Source organism: Megascapheus bottae, chromosome 10 (assembly GCF_031878675.1).
Source record: "Megascapheus bottae isolate mThoBot1 chromosome 10, mThoBot2.hap1, whole genome shotgun sequence".
In the NCBI taxonomy this organism is placed as follows: Eukaryota; Metazoa; Chordata; class Mammalia; order Rodentia; family Geomyidae; genus Megascapheus; species Megascapheus bottae.
This window is the reverse complement of record NC_143518.1, coordinates 46,298,734-46,319,906: the sequence shown is the minus strand read 5'-3', so window position 1 is coordinate 46,319,906 and position 21,173 is coordinate 46,298,734. Positions and strand designations below refer to the sequence as shown.

The following is a 21,173-nucleotide window of genomic DNA, read 5'->3' as shown; positions in this document are numbered from 1 at the left end:
GCGCGCGCGCTGGCCCGGGTGTTGGTGGCAACTCCCGGGCTCCTCGGGAGCAGGATTCTCGCCGACCCTAAGGCTCCGACAGCACGGGGACCCGGTCCCCGGAGCCCGGCCCAGCCAAGCGCACCCGCCTCCCCAGGGCTCGCCGGCCTCACTCTCCAGGCGCGCGCACACGCGAGCGAGCGAGCGAGCGAGTGCGCGCGCGCGCTCTCTCCTCCACACACGTGTGCGCTCCTGGGCTCCTGCTCTCGGCGCCGCCAGTGGAAGGCAGGGCCGAATCGCTCCACTCCTTCAAATATATAAATTGCAGCCTGGGTCTACATCAGCGTCCCCTCCTGTCATTTCGCCAGCTGCCAGCCCCGGAGACCTTTTCATCTCTTTTGCTTTTGGCTGGAGGAGCCGAGTTCAGATCCGCCACTCCGCATCGGAGCCTGACACGCTGAACTCCAGTTCTTCCTCTGAAATTTATTTCTGCCTAATAGTCGCTACTCGCCTGGGTTTTTTTTTTCTCCTTTTTTTTTTGTTCTTTTCCTCCCGCATCTCATTGCTCCCGGGCGGGGAGGGGGGCAATTCCTCACCCCCTACAGTCAGGCTGTCCCCCTTGCCCATCCCACATCTTAACATTTTTCACTTTTGGAACGACCTGCGTGTTTGGTGTTTTGCTTTTTTTTTTTTTAAGGAATTCAAAGATACGTTTTTTTCCCCTATTGACTCTTGATTGTTTCAAACGTTTCATATTAAAAAAAACCCAACTCTACCTGATCAGTCGTTCTCTCTCCTAAAACATGCATTACGGTGGTGTGCTGAGCGCGTTTCTACTGCTGCATCTGGTCACGGCGGCGCTCAGCCTGTCTACCTGCAGCACGCTCGATATGGACCAATTCATGCGCAAGAGGATCGAGGCGATCCGCGGGCAGATCCTGAGCAAGCTGAAGCTCACCAGCCCCCCGGAAGACTACCCTGAGCCCGAGGAAGTCCCCCCGGAGGTGATTTCCATCTACAATAGCACCAGGGACTTGCTCCAGGAGAAGGCCAGCCGCAGGGCGGCCGCCTGCGAGCGGGAGAGGAGCGACGAGGAGTACTACGCCAAGGAGGTTTACAAGATAGACATGCCATCACCTTACTTCCCCTCGGAAAGTAAGTACTGTTTATCACTACCATCCCTGGGGTGGGGGTGGGGGGCTAGCCTGTGCCTGGGAACTCTCAGAACCGCAGCAGCTCGCGCGCAGGGGGCGGGGGTGATCCCCTTCGCTTTCCGGATCTGGTTCACCCCTTTCCCGAGTTTGTCCTCCCCATCCACCTCTTTTCCAGTCATGTAGTGGAGACCCCCCCCCCCCCAGTCTTTCAAAGGCTGGCTTTCGGCTTTATCCCCCCCCCCCCCCCCCGCCAAATTCTCTTTCCCCAACCCCCAATCTTTTGAAAGATATCTTTTTTTCCTTCTTTATTTACTCTTCCCTGAGGTTCTTTTGCAACTTGAAGTCAGCCCTCCTCTATGAAAACCCAAGACACTTTCCCAGGGTAGGAAATTTTACATCCCTGGGATTTTTGTTGTTGTTGGTTTTTTTTTTTTTTTTTTTTTGCCTCTTTCTCCTGGGTTGCATTGAACTGGTACATAAAGAGTTAAAAAAGTAACTCCAAGCCAGTCTCTCCAAAAGGCCCCCTTTTTTCTTGCAGACCTATCAGCTGCATTCTCCCAAACCTTCCCTACTGTCTCTCACTCTCCTAAAAGCATCAGCCTTGCAGCCCTGTTAGCCTGGTTAGTCCCCTGAAGGCAAGCTCCTATAACCACTCTAACCGCGTTCCTCTAGAGCTACAGCCTCCATTCTGACCAAGTTTAAGACTTCACTTCAAATTACATTTTTCAGAATCCACCTAAAGCTGCCTTCTTAAAATTGATTTTCCCCCCTCCTTTCCGGTATATTGTTCATCTTTTTCAATGCCGAGTTTTGCACTTCTGTTCCTTCATTAACTTTCTATAAGGTCCTCAGTACCTTCTTAAATGTGGAAGAGGAAAGGCAGCTAATTTTTAAATTATGATTATTGTCGTCCTTGTTGTTTCTGGCTCCTGAGCAAGGTGTCCTCAAAAACCAGCTGGCCTTACAGTAGCCATGGGAGTGAAATGATTTATTGGTGGAGTTCTTTTAGAGAAGGGGGGGGGTGGTCAGGAGAAGAGAAAGGGACAGTATAGAATTATTTCAGAGTTCTTAAGGAAAAAAAGAATCTGCAGCAGCATCCAGTGATACCTGAGAGGGTTAAATACCAGGAAGAACTAAAAGAAAAAATAAAATCCACTTCAACAGTTGTGTATTCCAAGTCCTAAGTCTTAAACTTTTCATTGGCTGGCTGTTTCTCTCCTCCCCTTCCCATGCCCTATATACTTGCTGGCTGCTTTTGTGAAGTCTCTGTGACTTGCCTAAATAGATAATACAGCCATCTTGGTAATTTTAGCCTAGAAGTTTTAATTGCAGGGTGGTGCTTTTCTTTTTTAATATTTATTTTTAGTTTGACAAGTCGTAGCTATGTGACTTGCCATGTCTTGTGCTTGATGGCCGAGGAATGTGGGCCTGTGTGCCTAACCCCAGTCTTTCTGGCCACCTTTCTTTTGTTGTATTGTCTCTTTCTTTTTGTTTAGTGGCACCATGGATGTACAAAATCCTGGCCAGAAGGATGATTTTTATCACTGTAATTATGGTACTATTCAGAATAGTCCTTGGTAAATGCACTACAGCTTAGTTATTCCCCCACCACACTTCTAGAAGTTAAGCTTTCTATGTGGAACAGAGCCAAGGAAATATTAGGAAAGACAGTTCATTGTAATTAGGCCAAAACCATTGAGGCTGAGCAAGAAAAGTTGAATCACTTGGCGTTCTCTAGCATATGCATGGGTTCTGTTGATATTTGGACAGACAGGCAGGTATGTTATATAGGACCTGAATAGCATCCTTTAAATGCTTGCGTGCAGAAGATCAAATAGGTTTCCAGGGTGTTTGTCTGATCTCATTATTGTATAGGTGTGGAAGGAGAAAGTCACTCTCAAGGCCATTCCTTCTTCCTGCTCTCCAGCACAACTCATTTTAAAAGAGGAAGATGAGCTGAGACCCAGCATCAGGATTATGAACAAATTGAAAACCATCAGCATATTATTAGTACGATTCCAAAGATAATGGCATCTGAAATCAGATGTGAATTCTCCTTTCCTTTCTGCTCCCAGCCTCCAAGTAAAGTAAAACCTCTGATAAGCCTAGGGGGGAAATATATATATATACATATATATATATATACTCTCAGCTTTTCATACAAAGAATATGCACTCTAAGAAGCATGTGTTTAATATGGAAGCTTGGGAAAAAAGCTTTATTAATAGTAGATTTGATACAACAATGTAAAGACTGTACAGAATTTTATAGAAACTAGGCTAGCTGATTTTCTGCCATTTTCTAAGTGTACTAGAATTTAGTGAACTCTTCCAAAAGAAGGGGAGTGGGGGGGAGGGAAATCACCCCACCATATTTTTGAAAGCAAATTGAAAACGCAACATTGATTTCTTTTGCAGTTAACCTCTATGGGGGACTTTTCTGCCTAACTTTGAACTCAGCACTTACTGATTGGGTATAGGGAAGGAACATGTATGCCTGTCATTTCTTACAATGAATCAGGGTCATAAGCTCCAGAGATGAAGGCATGGGAAAGATCAGTGGTTCATTTTTTTTAAACCACCAACTTATTAGTGTTCAGGGAGTGGCTTCAGCTCAAGTATTACAAATATGCTCTAATTATACTCAGCGAGCTATATATCATTACCAATTGCTGATAGCCTTTTGTGGGGACATTTTATAAAGTTCAGACTAAATACTTTTAGCAATGTAGAGATTCAAAAGTAAAAATATAAGAGATATTGTATATGCCCTCAGGCATATTTTATCTTAAATATTATCCTTGGCCAAGTGTGCTATATAAATATTGTAAATATGAATAGAACTGGCCAGGCTCCAAGCTCCTAGTATGAATTTTAGTAAAGAATGTATTTACGGGATATAAATAATACTGTGTCAACATTTTAAGACGAGATCTGATTAGTTCTGAATTTATTCATATTGATCTTTTCATATGCTGTTAGTTTAAGGCTCAAAGTGGAGTTCTGAGGACATTTCCCAATAGTTTACCCAGTGGGGAACTAGTGGACTTTGAATAGTTGAAATTCAAGACACATTGACTTAAACTTCACAAGGTCTTAGAAATTCAGAGAGAGCAAATTTATAGGAAGTATCCAATTGACATTTAAAACCCACAAAGCTGAGGACAGTTAAAAAGAAAAAATCAAGAAAAAGAACCAAGGAGAAGATGTGTTTTCCTTCTCCTTTTCAGTGCTGGGGGTTGAACCCAGACACTGGCCTATTCAAGGCGAGCAATGCTAACACTGGTTCTTAATCTTGATCTTGATTTTTTTTTTTTAAGACAGGATCTTTTTCATTGTGTTTAGACTGGCCTCGAACTGTTGATTCATTTGCCTCCATTTCCTGAGAACTGTGATTACAGGTGTATTCTACCACACCTGTGTTCCTTGCCTCTTTTCTCTACAACATCATTGGCTTGTAGTGTAGTTCTAGTTGCAGTGATTCTGTACCATACTTTTCTCCATTTTACTCCACCCCATCAGATCCACTGGGACAGCTGGCATGGTCTGGAAACAGACTATGACTAGAAGGGGAGTGATTCTACTGTCCGTCTCTGAGCAGAAGCCAGGAATGTTTCTATCTATTCTATGTGTGTTTAGAACAGCCCTTCTCCTTCCCGCGTACCAATTTTACCAAAGAATTATCCAACCCCAAATGTCAGGAATGCCCCTTGTGAGAAGGGCTGGTATCCTGGTGTTTATCTTGGGTAGCTGAGATCTGTTAGCGTAGCATTTTTAAGAGCAATAACAAAAATGGTCAAACTACATTAAAATGAAGATGTTTGGAGAATAATCAGAGAATTGTTCTTTAAATGTAGTATGGATGATTTAGTGTGGTCTATATAGACTATTCTCAGTTAAAGAGATCTGAATTTCTCACTCATTTAGCTTCAGTTAATGATGTTGGGCCATCCATTAGTGGCTTCAGTCAGCAGCAGTGATATTATTCAGCATATAGAAAAAGGAAATGAAGAATTATCCTGGCTTTTCTTTCCAAGTAAAATAAAATAAGCAATGTACATTGCTTACATTAATGAAGCGTATAATCTTTAATCTAGGCAAGCAAAGATAGTGAATAGTCATGTTGGCTTATTCTATCATATCGAATGACACAGATTAAAATATAGTCTGGAAAAATAACCATGAAGTTTTCCTTATAACTTTCACATGGATGCGAACATTTAATACAATGCAGTGATAATACCACTGCAATCTCCTTTTCTGTTTCCTCTATGATTTTCCAAGTGAAACTGTAGGATTTCAAACGAATAGCAGTGGCACTATGGTTTGGGAAATGTGACTTAGCATTCTATTCATGAATATATCTTTCTCTATACAAATTGCTGATCTATTGGACCAATTCCCAACAAAAAGAAATATTAGTAGGACATAAGTGTTGTGCTTTATGTACAATTTTTAGTTTGTGGCTTACAAAAGTAGATCATCTATATGTCTTTGTGAGCAATAGAGAGGGGATAGACAGAAACAGAAAAGGTGGAAAAGAGATATCAAAGACAGATCTGGTTGACTGGTAGAATGATTGAGTTATATATAACAGGCCATTCTCTGTCCTAACTCCAGTGCCTAATTGTGGTCACATTTACTGAGCCCACATTCTCCCCCTTCAGGATCTGCCTTTTTATTTTTTTATTTTTCGTATTAGAAAAGAACCTTCCACAGAAATATCTATCTTTAAACTGACGCGGTTAGTGTTTGCTCCCAAGTGAAGTCCATCAGCGTCCTCTCTCTCCCAAGGAGACCCACCTGAAAGAAACTGCAGCCCTGTGTCTCCACAATGACCCAGTGCTGCACGCAAGTGCCATGCTTCCCGAATGGTGACTTCTTGCTGGTGCAGCCCTGCTGATGTCACCTCCTGCATCATCTTCCATATAAAGATATGAAAGGATGACAGATCCCTTTTCCTAGAGGAAACAAAGATGAGAATAAAGAATTCATGACTCACTGTTGAACCCACATCAAATCTGGGTTAGAATCAAGGAGGTCACAGACTCCTAGGCCCTTACCCAGAGATTACAACACACTTTGGGCTGCAGCATTAGAAGGCTCTGGAAAGTAGAATGATGGAGCCTAGCCCTGGGAGAGAAGTATCATGACCCTGGCTAGGGTTGAACTCCTTCCCCACTTGCCACTGCTAAGGGTAGAGATGAATAGCAAAGCATGCCACTCTGAAAGTAGCCCTTTCAGCTGTTTTGTAGCATTTCCGGTCCTGGAGGGATCCTGGAGAGAGAATTTCAATATACCAGATGTGCCTGCTCTGCTTAGGCAGTTCTTCTGCTTAAGGGTGTATTCTACTTTGCAGATTCCCAGCAGCCTGATGAAATGTGGCTCTGCCTGAGATAAACAAATGTTTCCATTGTCATTTTCGAAACATATGGTACACTTAAGAAAAAAGATTGTTTTAAACAAAGATCGTTTTTTTTAACTTTGGAATTCAGTGTTCTGCAGGTATTTTATTTTAATAACATGTTAAGGATTCTTTGATGGGTTTGTTTAGACTGAAAGGTTTGCTTCTGCCATTTGTTTAGAAGAGATTTGCATCCTGCTATAATCATAAGCTGCTTTGGGTGGGTGGTTGTTTGGTTTCTTTTTTAGCCTCTCATAGCCAGAAGTGAGTGTTTGACTCCACAGCCCCTTGCCTCTACGTTGCTATTTGCATTGGCTGGATGGCCTTGACCTTGTATGAAAACACCTTTAGTCTTCCTCACAATCCATGGTTGTCTTCTGGCCTTTCACCTTGGCCCAATGGCCACCTTTTCTTAGGGAAAATACTTAAGCATGTCCCTGTTGGTTACACTGTTACATTTCTGTGAGATGGCAGGCTGTTAGTATAGAGGGCTACAGTTTCTTTCCTGGGCCACCTGCTTCCTTGGATTTTAAAGGATCCATGCCAGTACAAAGAATCACTGGGTGCAGCTTCTTTGGTACCTAGTGGACCTTTGCATGGCAAACACCATTTACTTTAAGATGCACTGTTATTTTATGGACCACTAAAGAAGCACTATCACTCCAGTTGACTCCCACGTCCCACTGGTTATAAGAGAGGATCTAGGGTTTATAGTCATTGAAACATTATCGGAAGTGATGCCCTGGGGGCCATTCCCAGGAGCCCAGGATGTCTTGGGATCTCATTCTTTACTTTGCACATTCTACTCAATGAGTTTGCTTCCCTTGCTTCAGATTTTCTAGGTGGCTTTTTGCCCTGCATGGGCAGGGCACGGAGAATGACAAAGCTGGAAACTTTCCATGTAAGAATGCCTTGAGAATTTAGTAGTCTGAGGTTGAGATTTCTGAGATAACATCAGAAACTTTTCAAAGTCTGAGTCTTCTCTCTTATTAAATTCCTACCTGAAAGCCATATTCTTGCCACTTTGTCTTGGCCTTCAGCCAATGGGACAGAGGCTAAGCCTCTGTTTCTTCAGTTTCTTTCAATAGGTGATAATCTTTTGACATCCTTTACCATTTTTCTAGACTTAGAATGAAACCACCTCCTTGAGAGACCCCATCTTCCCTTCCTGCTTGCTTGCTTGCTTCCTTCCTTCCTTTTTTCCTTCTTTCCTTTCTTTTTTTTTTTTTGTCAGTTGTGGGGCTTGAACTCAGGGTCTGGGTGCTGTGCTTGAGCCTCTTTGTGTTTAAGGCTAGTGCTCTATCACTTGAGCCACAGTGCCAAGCCAGACTTTTAGTGAAGACCTCAATTTTCCTAGTCACATTTAATTGAATTTTCCTCTCAATTCTTAGTATCTTGATGTGTATCTTGACCTCTTTCTTTTGCTGTTGTATTCTGGGCTGCCTTCTTTGATGTAGGACAAGAATCAGTCTGACTTCTCTGTAGTTCTACAAAACCTCACATGTTGTCTTTGCTCTGTCCATGTTTGGCAAGTAAATGAGCATTCTCTACAGAATAGGAATGAATCACCCAAAGGCTTTGCGAGTTCTAATGTCTGCAGAGGAGACCCAGGGTTGCTTTGCTCCTTGTAACGTCAGGGGAAGTGCACCTGATAAGTACTATGGAGGTTCTGCCCAAAGCTTGAGTTTTCTTTCTTGACCCCATCTATCTGTGCTTGATATAAAAATTGAGATTTATCCAGACTCCAGTTATGGTTTTTGTTTGCAATAGCAAATATAAGACTCAGGATTTTGTTCATGCTGGGTAAACAGTCTAACACTTGAGCTATACCCATAGTCCTTTGGTTTGTGTTTTTGTTTTTGAGATAGTCTTATTAACTTTGTGTGGGCTAGCCTTGAACCCTAGTCGTTTTTACCTCCACCTCCTGAGTAGCTGGGATTACAAGAGTGGACCAGCATCTGTGTTTTGGTTTTGGTATTTTCCTTCCCTCTAGTTTTTTTTGTTTGTTTCATTTTGGCTTTTTTTTTCTCTTTCCTTCTTCACAAACGTTCATGAAAAGCATTTCTCTTATCCTTTTCAGAGTTATTTGGGAAGGCAGAATGGTGTTGTGTAATGAACAAGGACTTGGGAAATCATACAAAGCCCAACAAGAAAGGCAATGACACCTCAAATATCGCAGGCTGGAAAGGAAATGATAGAATGGATGACAGGAAGTCCTTCTGCTGGCCGTTGGTATCAGTTAAGAAGTAATTAGGTTTGGTTAGCAGCGTGGCTCTCCATGCAAGTTACCAGAACTGTCCTACTGATACCAGATCCTGGCTTTGCTGTTATTGACTTTGGCATCAGGGTGGAGGCCCCTTCACATGTCAGTTTCTTCATTTGTAAAGCAAACTAAGAAGCATTCTAGCTGATGCTCCAGACATTTGTGGGCCTGTTCCCAGCCTTCTTCCTGGCTCTCCTCTCTCCCTCTCCTTCCAGGGGAGTCTCTGTTTTGGTTTGTTTGTTTTTGTCATTTTTTTTTTCCTTTGGTGGGGTTTGACCTCAGGGCCTGAGCACTATCCCTGAAGTCTTTTTTGTTCAAGGCTAGCCCTCCATCATTTTGAGCCACAGCTCTACTTCTGAGTTTTGAGCAGTCAATTGGAAATAGGAATCTCCCAGGGACTTTTCTGCCCAGGCTGGCTTCCAGCTGATCCTCAGCTCCCTGCCTCTTGACTAGCTAGGATTAAACACATGAGCCACCAGTGTCCAACTTAGAGTCTCTGTTTTAAAGGAATTAGGATATTTGAATCCAAGGACGAGCCCTGCCTGGAAGCTATGTTAGACTCTGGTTAACTTCATTTCTAGTGCAGTGAGCTGTTAGGCTTTACTTGTTAAATATTAGGGAGAAGTCTCAAAGAAGAAGTTCTAGGAGAGGAAGAGCCAGACTGTTTGAGAAACACAGTAAAGGATTTGAGGAGGGGAAAAGAAAACCTAAGTGGTGATAGCAGAGAGAAGCAGCCAACCTTAAGGTCATGGGTCACCATTAGCAGTGGAAGGTATTCTCTCAGTGAGTTATTAGCACCTGGGCTTTCTTGATACAACCTAGGGATATTTCACAGCTTTATTCTAAGAGATATTTGCCCTTTAGAGGAAGGGAAAGTTTTGTGGTACTGAGAAAGCCATCCTGTGTGAACTGGGACCATCCTTCCATTCTCTAAAATGAGCACTTGCATTTGTTATGCCTGATAAGTTGGAAATGTTTGGCTGAGATGTTCCTTTAACCACAGTGACTGGAGAAACTGAAGGCAGATGGAAAATGCTTTCTGGATGTTGTGAAGCCCAAACCTTCTGAAAATAGTTTGAATGCATTGCCAACCCTCCACAGGCAGCTGTTTTCTCTCACACTAGCCTGTTCCACACATCTCGGTTCCCAGGGCGAGTGTTCCTGTTGCCCCAGGCCTTCCTGGCCCTTTCTGGGTTGGTAACTAAGAGGCAGGTTATTCCTGGAGAAGAGACATGGCATTTTTTTGAAAGAAAAGTCATAGAGCAGCTATTTGAGAATAGGAGTACCCTTGTGGAGTTGTTTGTTTCAGAAAATTCTGTAGCATCTTTCCAGGCTCATGAAAGGAAAAGGAAAGTGTTGTGATTTAGATCTTGGCTCTGTTCTTCTGGCTTCCTCTCTAACCCACAGCACACTGACAAATACCACATCTCTCCTGACAAGCTAGTTTACAGATAACCATTCATTCATAACTTTAGGCTGTTGTAAGAATCCTTATTTGTTACTTCATCTTCTGAACAAGAACGCAGTTTAGTTCTCAGAAAGATACAAGTCAAGTACTCTGAAAATCTTTTTACCTGAAAAAAAATTAGCGTGGAATTTTAAGAATAATATAATATTTATTATTGTCAAAACAAAATGGAAGGAATGTTCTGGGAAATATCATTTAATGTTTAAGTTTGATATTTATTCCAGTATATTTGGTACTCATGCATTTATGCTTCATAGATCAAGATTATAACATATTCTTCTGTCTAGATTCCTTCAGTGTGGTAGGGTGAGGGCTCTTTTGTTTATATGACCATTCATTTCTTTGTCCATTGACTTGACTTTTTTCCACTTCTCTGCATTGGAGCAACACTACTAGAATAATTTCTCTTCTTTTATAATGAATTCTTGTTGTTAAGCTGCTGGCTCAGAAAGACAAAAAATGACTAATTATTCTGATTTCTGCTTTAGAAGAGAAATGAACTCATCACAGACAGAGGATGTTTCTCTGCTCTTAGGATTTTCTGACTCTTCACCACTAGACCACCAGGGAGCTAGACAAAAGGCTTTCAGTTGGACAGTCATTCAGGCACATCTCAGCATTCAGACTCTGCAGTTTAAAGATGGGGACAGAGAAAGGAAAGAGCTTGTGTGATACTCTTACCTGGAAGTAGGCTATACAGAGCCAAACTTGAATTATAGCCACTGCCTGAGGTGCTATATGGTCTCACCTTTAGAGATGTCTTTTAAATTGCACAGTACTAGTTTGCTGCCATTTGTTTCTACCTGAGACATCTTGAATCATTTTTTAAAAGTTGCACTGATTTGATTAGTCCTTCAGTCACTCATTTGTAGCTCTTTGTAGTATTAAGTCATCATACAGTGTTCAATGACTTAAGTCATTGGTTAGATCCATGAATTGCCACTCTTTCTCAAAAAATTTTATTAACACTGATTTTTACATCATATTTCAAATGTCATGTTTAACACGTATTCAAGAAGGGGAATCTCTATATGCAATCACTGGCACATAGATTTTAGAACATAAATAAAATTAAACTGAGGGTTTGTATGTCATAGATACATATCAATCTATATAACACTATGTCTGTAGAGTATATATCCCATCATAGATTTTTATGTCTATGTGGTTATGTTTATATCTCTAAGACCATGTCTATAACCGAATATTGAGTCATCACTCTTGTACTGTTTGGATCTAATATCCACATATAAAGGAGACCATGTGCCTTTTGTTCCTTGAATCTTGACATATCTCACTCAATATGATTCATTCTAGATTCATCTACTTCTTGCAAATGCCATTATTTTATCTTGTCTGTTGGCTATGTAGAATTCCATTGTATAGATATATCACATTTTTTGTATCCATTCATCTACAGTAGGGCATCTGGATTGTTTCTATCATTTGGCTATTGTAAATAGTGCAGAGATGAACATGGCTGAGCAGGTGTCCTTATCATATCCTGGGTTATGATTCTCAGGATAGATGCCTAGAAGTGGTATGGCTGGATCATAGGGAAGGTCTATTTTCAGTTTTATAAGAAACCTCCAAACTGCCTTCCAGAATGGCTGTACTAGTTTACATTCCCACCAGCAGTGCAATAGGGTTCCTCATTCTCCCCAACCCTGCCAGCATTTGTCATTGTCTGAGTCCAGAATATTGGCCAATCTAATTGGGGTAAGGTGGTATCTTAACGTTTTTATTTGCATTTCCTTTATGACCATGGATAATGAACATTTTCTCATATGTGGGTTTTTTTTTTTTGTTGCCATTTTAACCTCTTCTTTTGATAAGTCTCTTTTTAGTTCACTAGTGATTGGTTTGTTGGGTTTGGTGAGGGGAAGGAGAATTGCCACTTTTTATTCCTATGAAACTTGTACTTTTCTTCTCTGTGGATTGAGGTGATATATGATTCAAAAGAATTTCAATGTCAGAAAAGTATCACCATCAGTAATGAATAGTATGCATAAAATGATGTCTAGTTTCATGAATTCTTTGTCCAAGTACTCAGATTCTAGAAAGAAGACCTTAACAATGCTGGGAGTTTGGCCTAGTGGTAGAGTACTTGCCTAGCATGCATGAAGACCCAGGTTTGATTCCTTGGTACCACATTTTTGAAAAGCCAGAACTGGCACTGTGGCTCAAGTGGTTGAGCACTAACCTTGAGGAAAGCCCGAGGACAGTACTGAGTTCAGTCCCCAAGACTGACAAAAAAAAAAAAACTTTAAGGCAAGCCCACTCTAGATTATTATATATTTGGACCTGTTTTTCTTCTCAGCAACAGTTATGGCAATTGTCTAAAAAGAGTAGAAATTCATTATAATTTCCCATCAGGAGGAAATGACAGTATCCACTTATAGAACTATAGTCACAGAGCACTAAATTACATGTTTGTGTAAAGAAGTAGGGAAGATTGGGTTAGGAGCTAATTTGACCCAAACCTTGTTGAGAATTTTTAATGACAGTAAACATCATTCATTTTTTCTAGAGTGTGCTTCTAAACCACCTGTGTGAGGATCATATGACATTCTTGGTTAGATGCAAGGTTTCTAGAGCCCATCTTAAAAGACTAATCTATATAGTGGAGGAAACAAAGGCTTGGATATCTGTATTTATAATAGCTTGCACAAAAATGCTTTTGTATAATAAAGGTTGAGAACCATTAATACAGGTGTTTGTGACTTATAGTTTATATAAACTTTCTTTTTTTCTGTCTTTTTTTTTTTTTCAGTGATGGTTCTAGGACTTGAGCTTTTATTCTTAATCGTACTACTCTACTACTTGAGCCACAGTCCCTTTTCCGGCATTGTGGTGGTTAGTTGGAAATAAGAGTCTCATGGACCTTCCTATTTGGACTTTCCTGCCCAGACTGGCTTCAAACCACAATCATTAGATCTCAGCCTCCTGGATAGCTAAAATTACAGGTGTGAACTGCAGGTGCTTGGATCATAAACCATTTTATACAAAATCTCATTTGACCTAAAGCAATTCATCAAGAAGAATAACCTCATTGGTTGTAATTGATTTATTTTATAGCTTAGTCATTATAGGTTAAAAAAAATAAAACATAGTACTTTAAAGGTTCATATTATAATTGCTTAATTATATTAGAAGTCACTTCATTGTTCAAAATGAAATGTACCTGACATATAACTGTAACTATTCTGTATATCATGTTTATAATAATTTTGAAAAACTGAAAAAAGAAGAACAAGAAAAAAGAACTGATTTATGCATAATTCCAAAGCTTTATTGATCTGAAAAAAGGATATCCATACCACAGTGCAAATTTGATCAGATGGATAATTGAAACTGATTATTTAAAATTAGAGGCTGCTTTCTGTAGTCTGAGTGGTTATTATTTATATCCTTATATCTCCACTCAACTTATTATATTCACCTGTAAGGTTTGGTTCTGCTTAAAAATAAAAAATAAATCAAAATAAATGAAAGAAAGAAAAAGAAAAAAGCAGGAAGGGAGGAAACAGAAGGAAAGGCAGGGCAATGTAAGGCAAGGTTTTAACACTGAAATTTTTATAGCAGAGTCAGAGCAAACCAATGTTGCCTATTTAAGGACTGAATACTGGAAATTAAAAATGATAACAGTTCCCTCACCTTGTTCCCACACAGACTATAATGACCTAGGTCACAATGGGCAATCTCAGGGACCTGAATTCCATGGACAGAAAATGTCTCCCTTCTGTCTTTTCTACATTTTAAAATTATCTTTAAGTAGTTGCACAGAGCACTTTCCATTTAACAAAGCAGTTTAAGAATACAGTGCATTTTGATCACCCCTTTCAAAATTCTTATGCATCCTCTTCTACCCATCCCTTCCATCGCTCTTAATTTTGTAGGAATTCTTGACTGTATTTTCCCTTTTCATTTATCCTTCCCTTTCCCTTTGACCCATCCCATTCTTTTCAAGTACCCACTTCTGGGTATTTATTTTCTTGAACCTAGACTTTGCCTTTCTAAAGGATTACAGTGATTTTTCCCTTGAATCTACCATATTTTTGCTAACACATTTGTGTATACTTCATTCTACCCAATGGAAATTTATAATCTAAATCTAGCTTTCACACATAGGGGAAAACATGGATCCTTTGTCTCTCTGAGTATGATTTGCTTCATTTAACATAATTTTTCTCAAGGCTTTCTATTTACAAATAGTACAATATTTTTCTAATGGATGAGTAAAATGCTATTGTGTATAAATCGTACATCTTCTTGATACATTCATCCACTGAGGGGTATCTGGGATGATTCCATACCTTGGCTATGGTGAATAGTGCTTCAATGAACATGGTTGTGCTGGTGGCTTTACTATAAACAGGTTTGTAATCTTTTGAATAAATACTAGCAGTGACATTGCTGGAGCATAGGATAGTATACTACAACATACACTGGCCTGAAGAAGGTTCTTAAATCCACTGTCTCCTCACCCCATACTTTCACCCCCATCAGGTTATAGTTGAGAGAAACAGCATTGTAAACCAAGCAACTCATTCTGTATTCTCTGTTTCTTCAGGATAAATTTCAGCATCTCTTTTTAAAGGTCAGATATTACTGAAAAGACTGTTTGACTTACGAATCTTGTGATAAACAGCTTACACCCAGTGTAGCTTTCTGTCTTTTAAGAGATGGAGTTTTCTCTTGATCATACTGTAGTGAAGCTCTAAAAATAAACAGTATGTATGCTTATTGGTGGCAACATATGGGAGCTGGAATCAACATATGGAGACAAGCTGACAGTCGTCCTGCTGATGTGAACCCTGGTACTGGGCCTCTGGCTTCCATGCCACATTGGCTGTACAGTGCCATCTCAACTTTTAAAAAAGTTCCAGCCAGTGACAGTGGTCAGATCTATAGTCCAATCTACTCAAGATGCTGATATCTGAGGGTCTCAATTCAAAGCCAGCCTGTGCAGGAAAGTCACTGAAATTCATCTCCAATTAACTGCCAAAGGCCAGATATAAAACTATAAAAGCTAAGGGAAAGCACCCAGGCTCTGATTCAAGCTCCAGTACTGGCAGGAAAATTCTGTCTAGAAAGTATACTGTGTTCTTCTTTCTAGAAGGTGTAATCCACACATATGCAGGACTATATTATTGAGATCTTGTTAGTGGGATGAATGTTGGAGGCGGTAAGTTACAGGAAATGGGGAAAGTTGTCATTATCCATTTTAAAATTGGTGGTAAGAGGCAAAAGCCTGGCAAAAAAAATAATAATTGAGAGTGGGATCTACGAGACTTTTGTCTTCTGTCAAAAGAAGGCTCAGGGTTCATTCAAGTCTGAATGGTAGCAGTGTTACTCCTGGGTAAATAGAAGTTGTACATAGATTTGAAATGTATTCAAGGAGTTAAGACAAAATTTTATCATGCCAGGCTAGGGTTGAGTCCCCGAGCTCATTTGATCACCACTGTCAGATAACAAATACTTCTTAGCCACCTTTTAAATATCGTAGTTTCATTACAGATAAACTGTATTTCATCTTGTAGATACAGAGGTTTGTGTAAATTTAGATTCCAAAATTCAAGAAAGATCAATGATTGAATGTCCACATCTATGAAAATCCTTCCGAAGACAGGAAGGCCTTTAAGTACTCAGAAAGCCCTTAGACTCTTTTCCTTCTGAGGTTAATTTATTTGTTTGTTTTATTTGTGCTGTTAGTGGGGCTTGAACTCACCCCTCAAGTTTTCATTTGGCGTTTCTTTTTGATCAGCCTGGTGTTTTACCACTTGAGTCATTTCTCTGTTTCTGGCTTTTTGCTGGTTAAATAGAGATGAGTCTCATGGATTTTTTTTTCTCAGTTTTCAGATCTCAGCATCAGTGTCCTGAGTAACTGAATGCCTGGCCCAGGTTATATTTTTTAGTATGTTTTCTTCTCTTAAGAGTAAGCTAGGCAATGCCAAAATGTAGTTGCTGTTACTTTAAAGAAAGTGAAATCCAAGATTTCTGGATGGCCTTACTCTTGGGCAGAAGAAATATTTAATGAGTGGATTTCAGAGAACTGAAGCTTTTGAAACTGTAGCGAAGCAGTTCCAAACCAATAGAGTTTGTGTTTTTGATTCCTTCAAGAGAGAGCTTTCATAATGCAGTTTACAAATGCTGACAGGTAATTTCAAGAACTGAAATCTGGGCCAGCCAAGTGAGAACTCAATATTTTTTTTTCCTTAACCAATAGCCTATCTTGTCAAAGGATGGAGGAGGTGGAGGCCTTTCTGATTCATCTTTAATACATTCTGGGATATTTATTTCCCCATTTCAGTATGTCAGTTGTACACTATCACTTTAGTGACCAAGCATGTTGAAGGAGAGGCAATTTAGGAGAGTGATGGTCAGCAGATGTGGGGTCATACTCTGCATGGATCCTGAGTGTTGAGCCACTGACAAGGGGAGTAGGGATTTTATGTTCCTGGGGGAGGGGGCGGGTTGTAAGGACACTCATGAGTCTCTCTTCAACTTTGAATCTTGTATAGTTCTGTGCCAGGCCTCTCTTCAGTCAAATAGCTAATGACTGTGCTTTTTAAAACTCCTAGCTATCTGCCCAGTTGTTACAACACCCTCTGGCTCTGTGGGCAGCTTGTGCACCAGACAGTCCCAGGTGCTCTGTGGGTACCTTGGTGAGTACACTCATCCACTTTATTCCTCCTTTGACATGGTGCTATTGAGTCCTTCTTTATTATCTGTCTCCAGGGGAGAGAATTTCATCAGAGGCAAGATAGGATTAGGAAGTGCAGCCTGATGGCTCAGTTATCATGAATGTTCTAGAAATTTTCAGATCAGATTTTGATGAGGGAAAAACATTTTTTTTCTGAGTGCTTTGGAGGTAATGTCATGACTTGAAAGCAAAATGACTAGTGGGTATAACACAGGTGTTCCATTGTCACAGAGGTTTTGTTTGTTTATTTGTTTGTTTTGGTCAGTCATGGGGCTTGAACTCTGGGCCTAAGCGCTGTCCCTGAGCTCTTCAGCTCAAGGTTAGTGCTCTACCACTTGAACCACAGTGCCACTTCCATTTTTTCTGGTGGTTAGAGATAAGACTTTTGTACCTGAGTTGGCTTTGAACTGTGATCTTCAGATCTCAGCCTCCTGAGAAGCGAGGATTACAGGCGTGAGCCACAGTGCCCAGCCCAGTCACAGAGATTTTTTAAGCACTGAACTTCTGACCACCATGGCAGGTAATATTGTGGAATGTCCAAGAGTATTGCTTAAATGTGAAAGGAAGGTCTGTTTTCATATCTTCTTTGTATCTGTGTGACTATTCCTGGTACATAGTTGTTACATAATGTTTTATCCTTGTATGTATATTTAATTTATTTTTTAACATCTTTAAGTAGTTATACAAAGGGGTTTCAAATTCCACATGTCAGTTTACAAGATCAATATCATTTCTTTTGTCATTCTTCCCCATTTCCTTCAACTCCACTTAGCACCTCAACTTTCCTAGTTCCATTGAATTAATGTTTCTTGTACTGAACTAGTTTTAAAAAAAAATGATTTTCTCCTTTGAGTTCCAGAGGGAGGTCTGTGAGCAAGTCATGCTGAAGCCAGTATTTGTGAACTTCACATTAGCATGTCTGTATTACATGATAAAATGGATTGTCATAGGTTAAGCCTTCAGCTAACTAGGCCCGGGAGCTTACCACTTGCTCAAACCACCTTCCTTTGAACCCCCAAATTCAGTAGATGCTCCTCAAAGACAAGGCTATGTGTTAGACTAAGCAATGCTGAAGACAGAGTTTTCTTCTTCTTTTTGCATTGGACCATGAATCAATTCCACCTGCATATACTGAGTGCCGACTGAGTGCAGGGCAGTGGGCCCACAGCACAAAAGAGGCCTTGAGTGATCTTAGCAGCTAAGTTGTCCCTAAGTCATGCCTGGAAAGAAAAGGAACACATGTAGTCTTAGAATTGGCATGGATTTTGAGGTCCTTGATGAGTGAGGCTTAGCTTACGTACTGGATAGGGACAAGGGAAATGTTTTACTGTCCCAGGAGAAGCCTGCTTCTCTGGATATGCTTATTCTGTAAACCCTCCATGCCCAAGCTCCCTTCTTAGGAATCAGTAGAGTTTTTTGACAGTGGCCAACACTGGAGTCTTTCCCACAGAAGATTTTTTTAAATCAACCAACCAGTATCAATGTATTAATTTTAGTATAGAAGCCCTCCAAGTGGCTAGAAACTGAGGCATAAATGAATGAAAGATTCAATCCAAGCTTTTAGAGCTCTGCTTATGTTTTCAAGCTCTGAATTTTTATCTTATTTCACGCCTTTTCCCAAGGGTTAAATGTCTGTTTTCTCATGGACTGACTTTTTGGAAAGGAAGAGGGGAGGGGAAGACAGCAGGGAAATGTTTGTTGAACCCTAGCCAAGTCCCTGGCACCTACGACTCATATCCTGCTCCTGCACCTACTGGTTGCTCAAGAAAAGACCATCCCTAAGCACTAGTGCTTCCCTCCTGTAGTCACAGACACACAGGAGGCTGAGATCTGAGAATCAAGGTTTAAAGCTTGAAGCCACCCAGCCAGGACAACAACAACAACAACAACAAAATGTCTGTGAGACACCTACCTTCAGTTAATCACCCAAACACACATAGATACATAGATAAATAAATACTATAATGTCACTCTCCTTTTAGTGTTCCCCATCCTATCATGGAGACCCCAAACTTGCTTGCCCTTGCTTTACTTTCCAGCCCCTTTCCCTTTGAACTTCCATGCCTATAATTTGGCTCATAATTTTTATGCTTTCTTTCCTCCCATAGTATGGTTAAGAGGCCTTTCCTCCTTTTTTCTTCTCAGACACTCCCTTTTGCCTTAGGGTTGTTTTCCATCCCTTAGTTCCTGCAAACTTCTCTCTTCCTTTGGCAGATTGGGAACCCAGAAACCCATCCCACTCCATCATGTGTCTGAGAAAATCAGGAGCATCTCGGAGAGTATGGGATAGAGCTCAGGCGCATGCTCCATGTGGGTTCCCTTGCACCTGGGGGCTTTTCCATCCCTACTTCAGCTGATAGGACTGTGGGAAATGTCTGCAGACCCCTCTCTGACCTTCCATGCAAGACAAGATGACTGAGCAATGGGGCTCCGTGGCCTTTTTTTTTTTTGTCTCTGTTCTTAGAATCGTAATTGAATAAAAATGTAAGTGAGCAAATGCCAGGGGGCAAGCGTCCAGGTCAGGGTGAATTTCTCCATGCTGATTGTGAATACTCGTTATAACAGTGGAGTCAGTCAGGCCAGGCAGCTCTCGGGGGGCCATCCATGTCACCTCGTGTTGAACCATTTTCCATTCCAAGGAGGTGCAGGCAGTGGTTGGAGGCAGGTGGGGCCTCATGCACCTCTCATTCTCTAACCTGAGTGTTGATGACAATAGTGTGTGTTCTGACACAGATTGAGGGACTGGACACTCAGATACTCCAATAGCTTTAAATAAAATACCCTGGGAAACCCAAGTCCACATTCCTTATAGACATGTGGCTACAACATCTTTTCTTTTTTAAACATTAATTATCTCATAAAATTACCATAGCATCAACAGTAATAATGGTAAATGAGGTTAACCTGCCTGATACATGATTCAAAATTCCAGAGGGGTGTGCTTCAAGTGGTAGAGCAACTGCCTAGCAAGTGCAGGGCCCTGAGTTCTATCCCCAGTACTGCCAAGAAAAATAAAAAGTGTAGGAAGGAAGGGAGGGAGAGAAGAAAGAATTCAAAGCAATAGAGACAACTTGTATGAATGAGTAGATGAACAGTCCCAAGGACAAATCCAGTGTTTAAAGCCCTTACTGAGCAGGAGGCTTTTAAGTAGGCCAACTGCAATTTAACGATAGCATTTCAAGCATGGCCAACATATTTGCATTCCCTGGACATGTACATCTTTTTTGGGGGGGTTGGGGCTTGAACTCTGGGTCTGGGTGCTATCCCTGAGCTCTTCAGCTCAAGGCTACTGCCCTACCCCTTGAGCCACAGCACCACTTCCAGTTTTCTGGTGATCAATTGGAGAAAAGATTCTAATGGACTTTCTTTCCTGGGCTGGTTTTGAACCATGATCCTCAGATCGCAGCCTTCTGAGTAGCTGGGATTAAAGGCGTGAGCCATGGCATCCAGCTGACATCTACATCTTTAAGGAGATTTCCAGGCCCTGTCTTCAGCCTGCTGAGTGGGCACAGCTGGGTATGAGGAGCTGTGGAGTTGGCACTATCTCAATAGACCATGCTGATGTTCCTAACCTCACCCAGGTGTGCAGCTGTTAGAGGAAGCAGCTGCTTTGATTACCCAGATCTGTTGATTCCCAGATGGTCCATTTGTACAGATTGAAGAGAGTCAGATCCAGTGGGGCCTCTTTTTGATCAGCTGATGCTTCAAGCGTAGGATCCTGAATCCACAGCCTTGGTTGAGTCTTTGCCCTGCGTGTCCTACTTTTCTGTATATGTGAGCATGGTGTGGACCTGTTCCAGTGTCACACAAATCCCCTTACTCACTTTCCACCACGGAGGAGGGGCATGAGTGTTCAAGGAATTAAATTACTTATAAGGACCATGTGTTAAGTGCCCATCTTGGAATCATGTACACGTATGAGTTCCTTCACTCACGTGCCTTCACAAAGCAACTATGGTGTATGACAGGGGATGGTTTGTTGTTGATACTATGGATTGTATGAATGTATATATGGATGGATGGATTTTTTTCTTTTTTATGCTAATAACTAGAATTTGAACCAAGAACTTCAAGTTACTTGACTTGGTTTCTTGCTCTACCATCTGGGCCACAACTCCAACACAGGTTTTTGCTGTTCTTTTAGAAATGGAGTCTCCTGACTTTTCTTCCCAGACTTGCTTCAAATATTTCTTTTCTAAG

At 41.0% G+C, this 21,173-nt stretch overlaps 1 protein-coding gene across 3 annotated transcripts in view; it reads left to right on the top strand.

Annotated features, from left to right (window-relative positions):
* Positions 1–240: 240 nt before the first annotated feature.
* Tgfb2 (transforming growth factor beta 2) overlaps positions 241–21,173 on the top strand; it is a 76,052-nt gene continuing 55,119 nt past the window's right edge. The window contains exons 1-2 of one of the 3 annotated variants that reach the window (XM_090341181.1): positions 241–1,134; positions 16,852–16,935. In XM_090341181.1, coding sequence (XP_090197307.1) covers positions 783–1,134; positions 16,852–16,935 — 436 coding nt within the window. In that variant the 5' untranslated portion in view covers positions 241–782. The remainder of the gene's footprint in view (positions 1,135–16,851; positions 16,936–21,173) is intronic. The other 2 variants (XM_090341179.1, XM_090341180.1) reach the window with 2 other exon arrangements.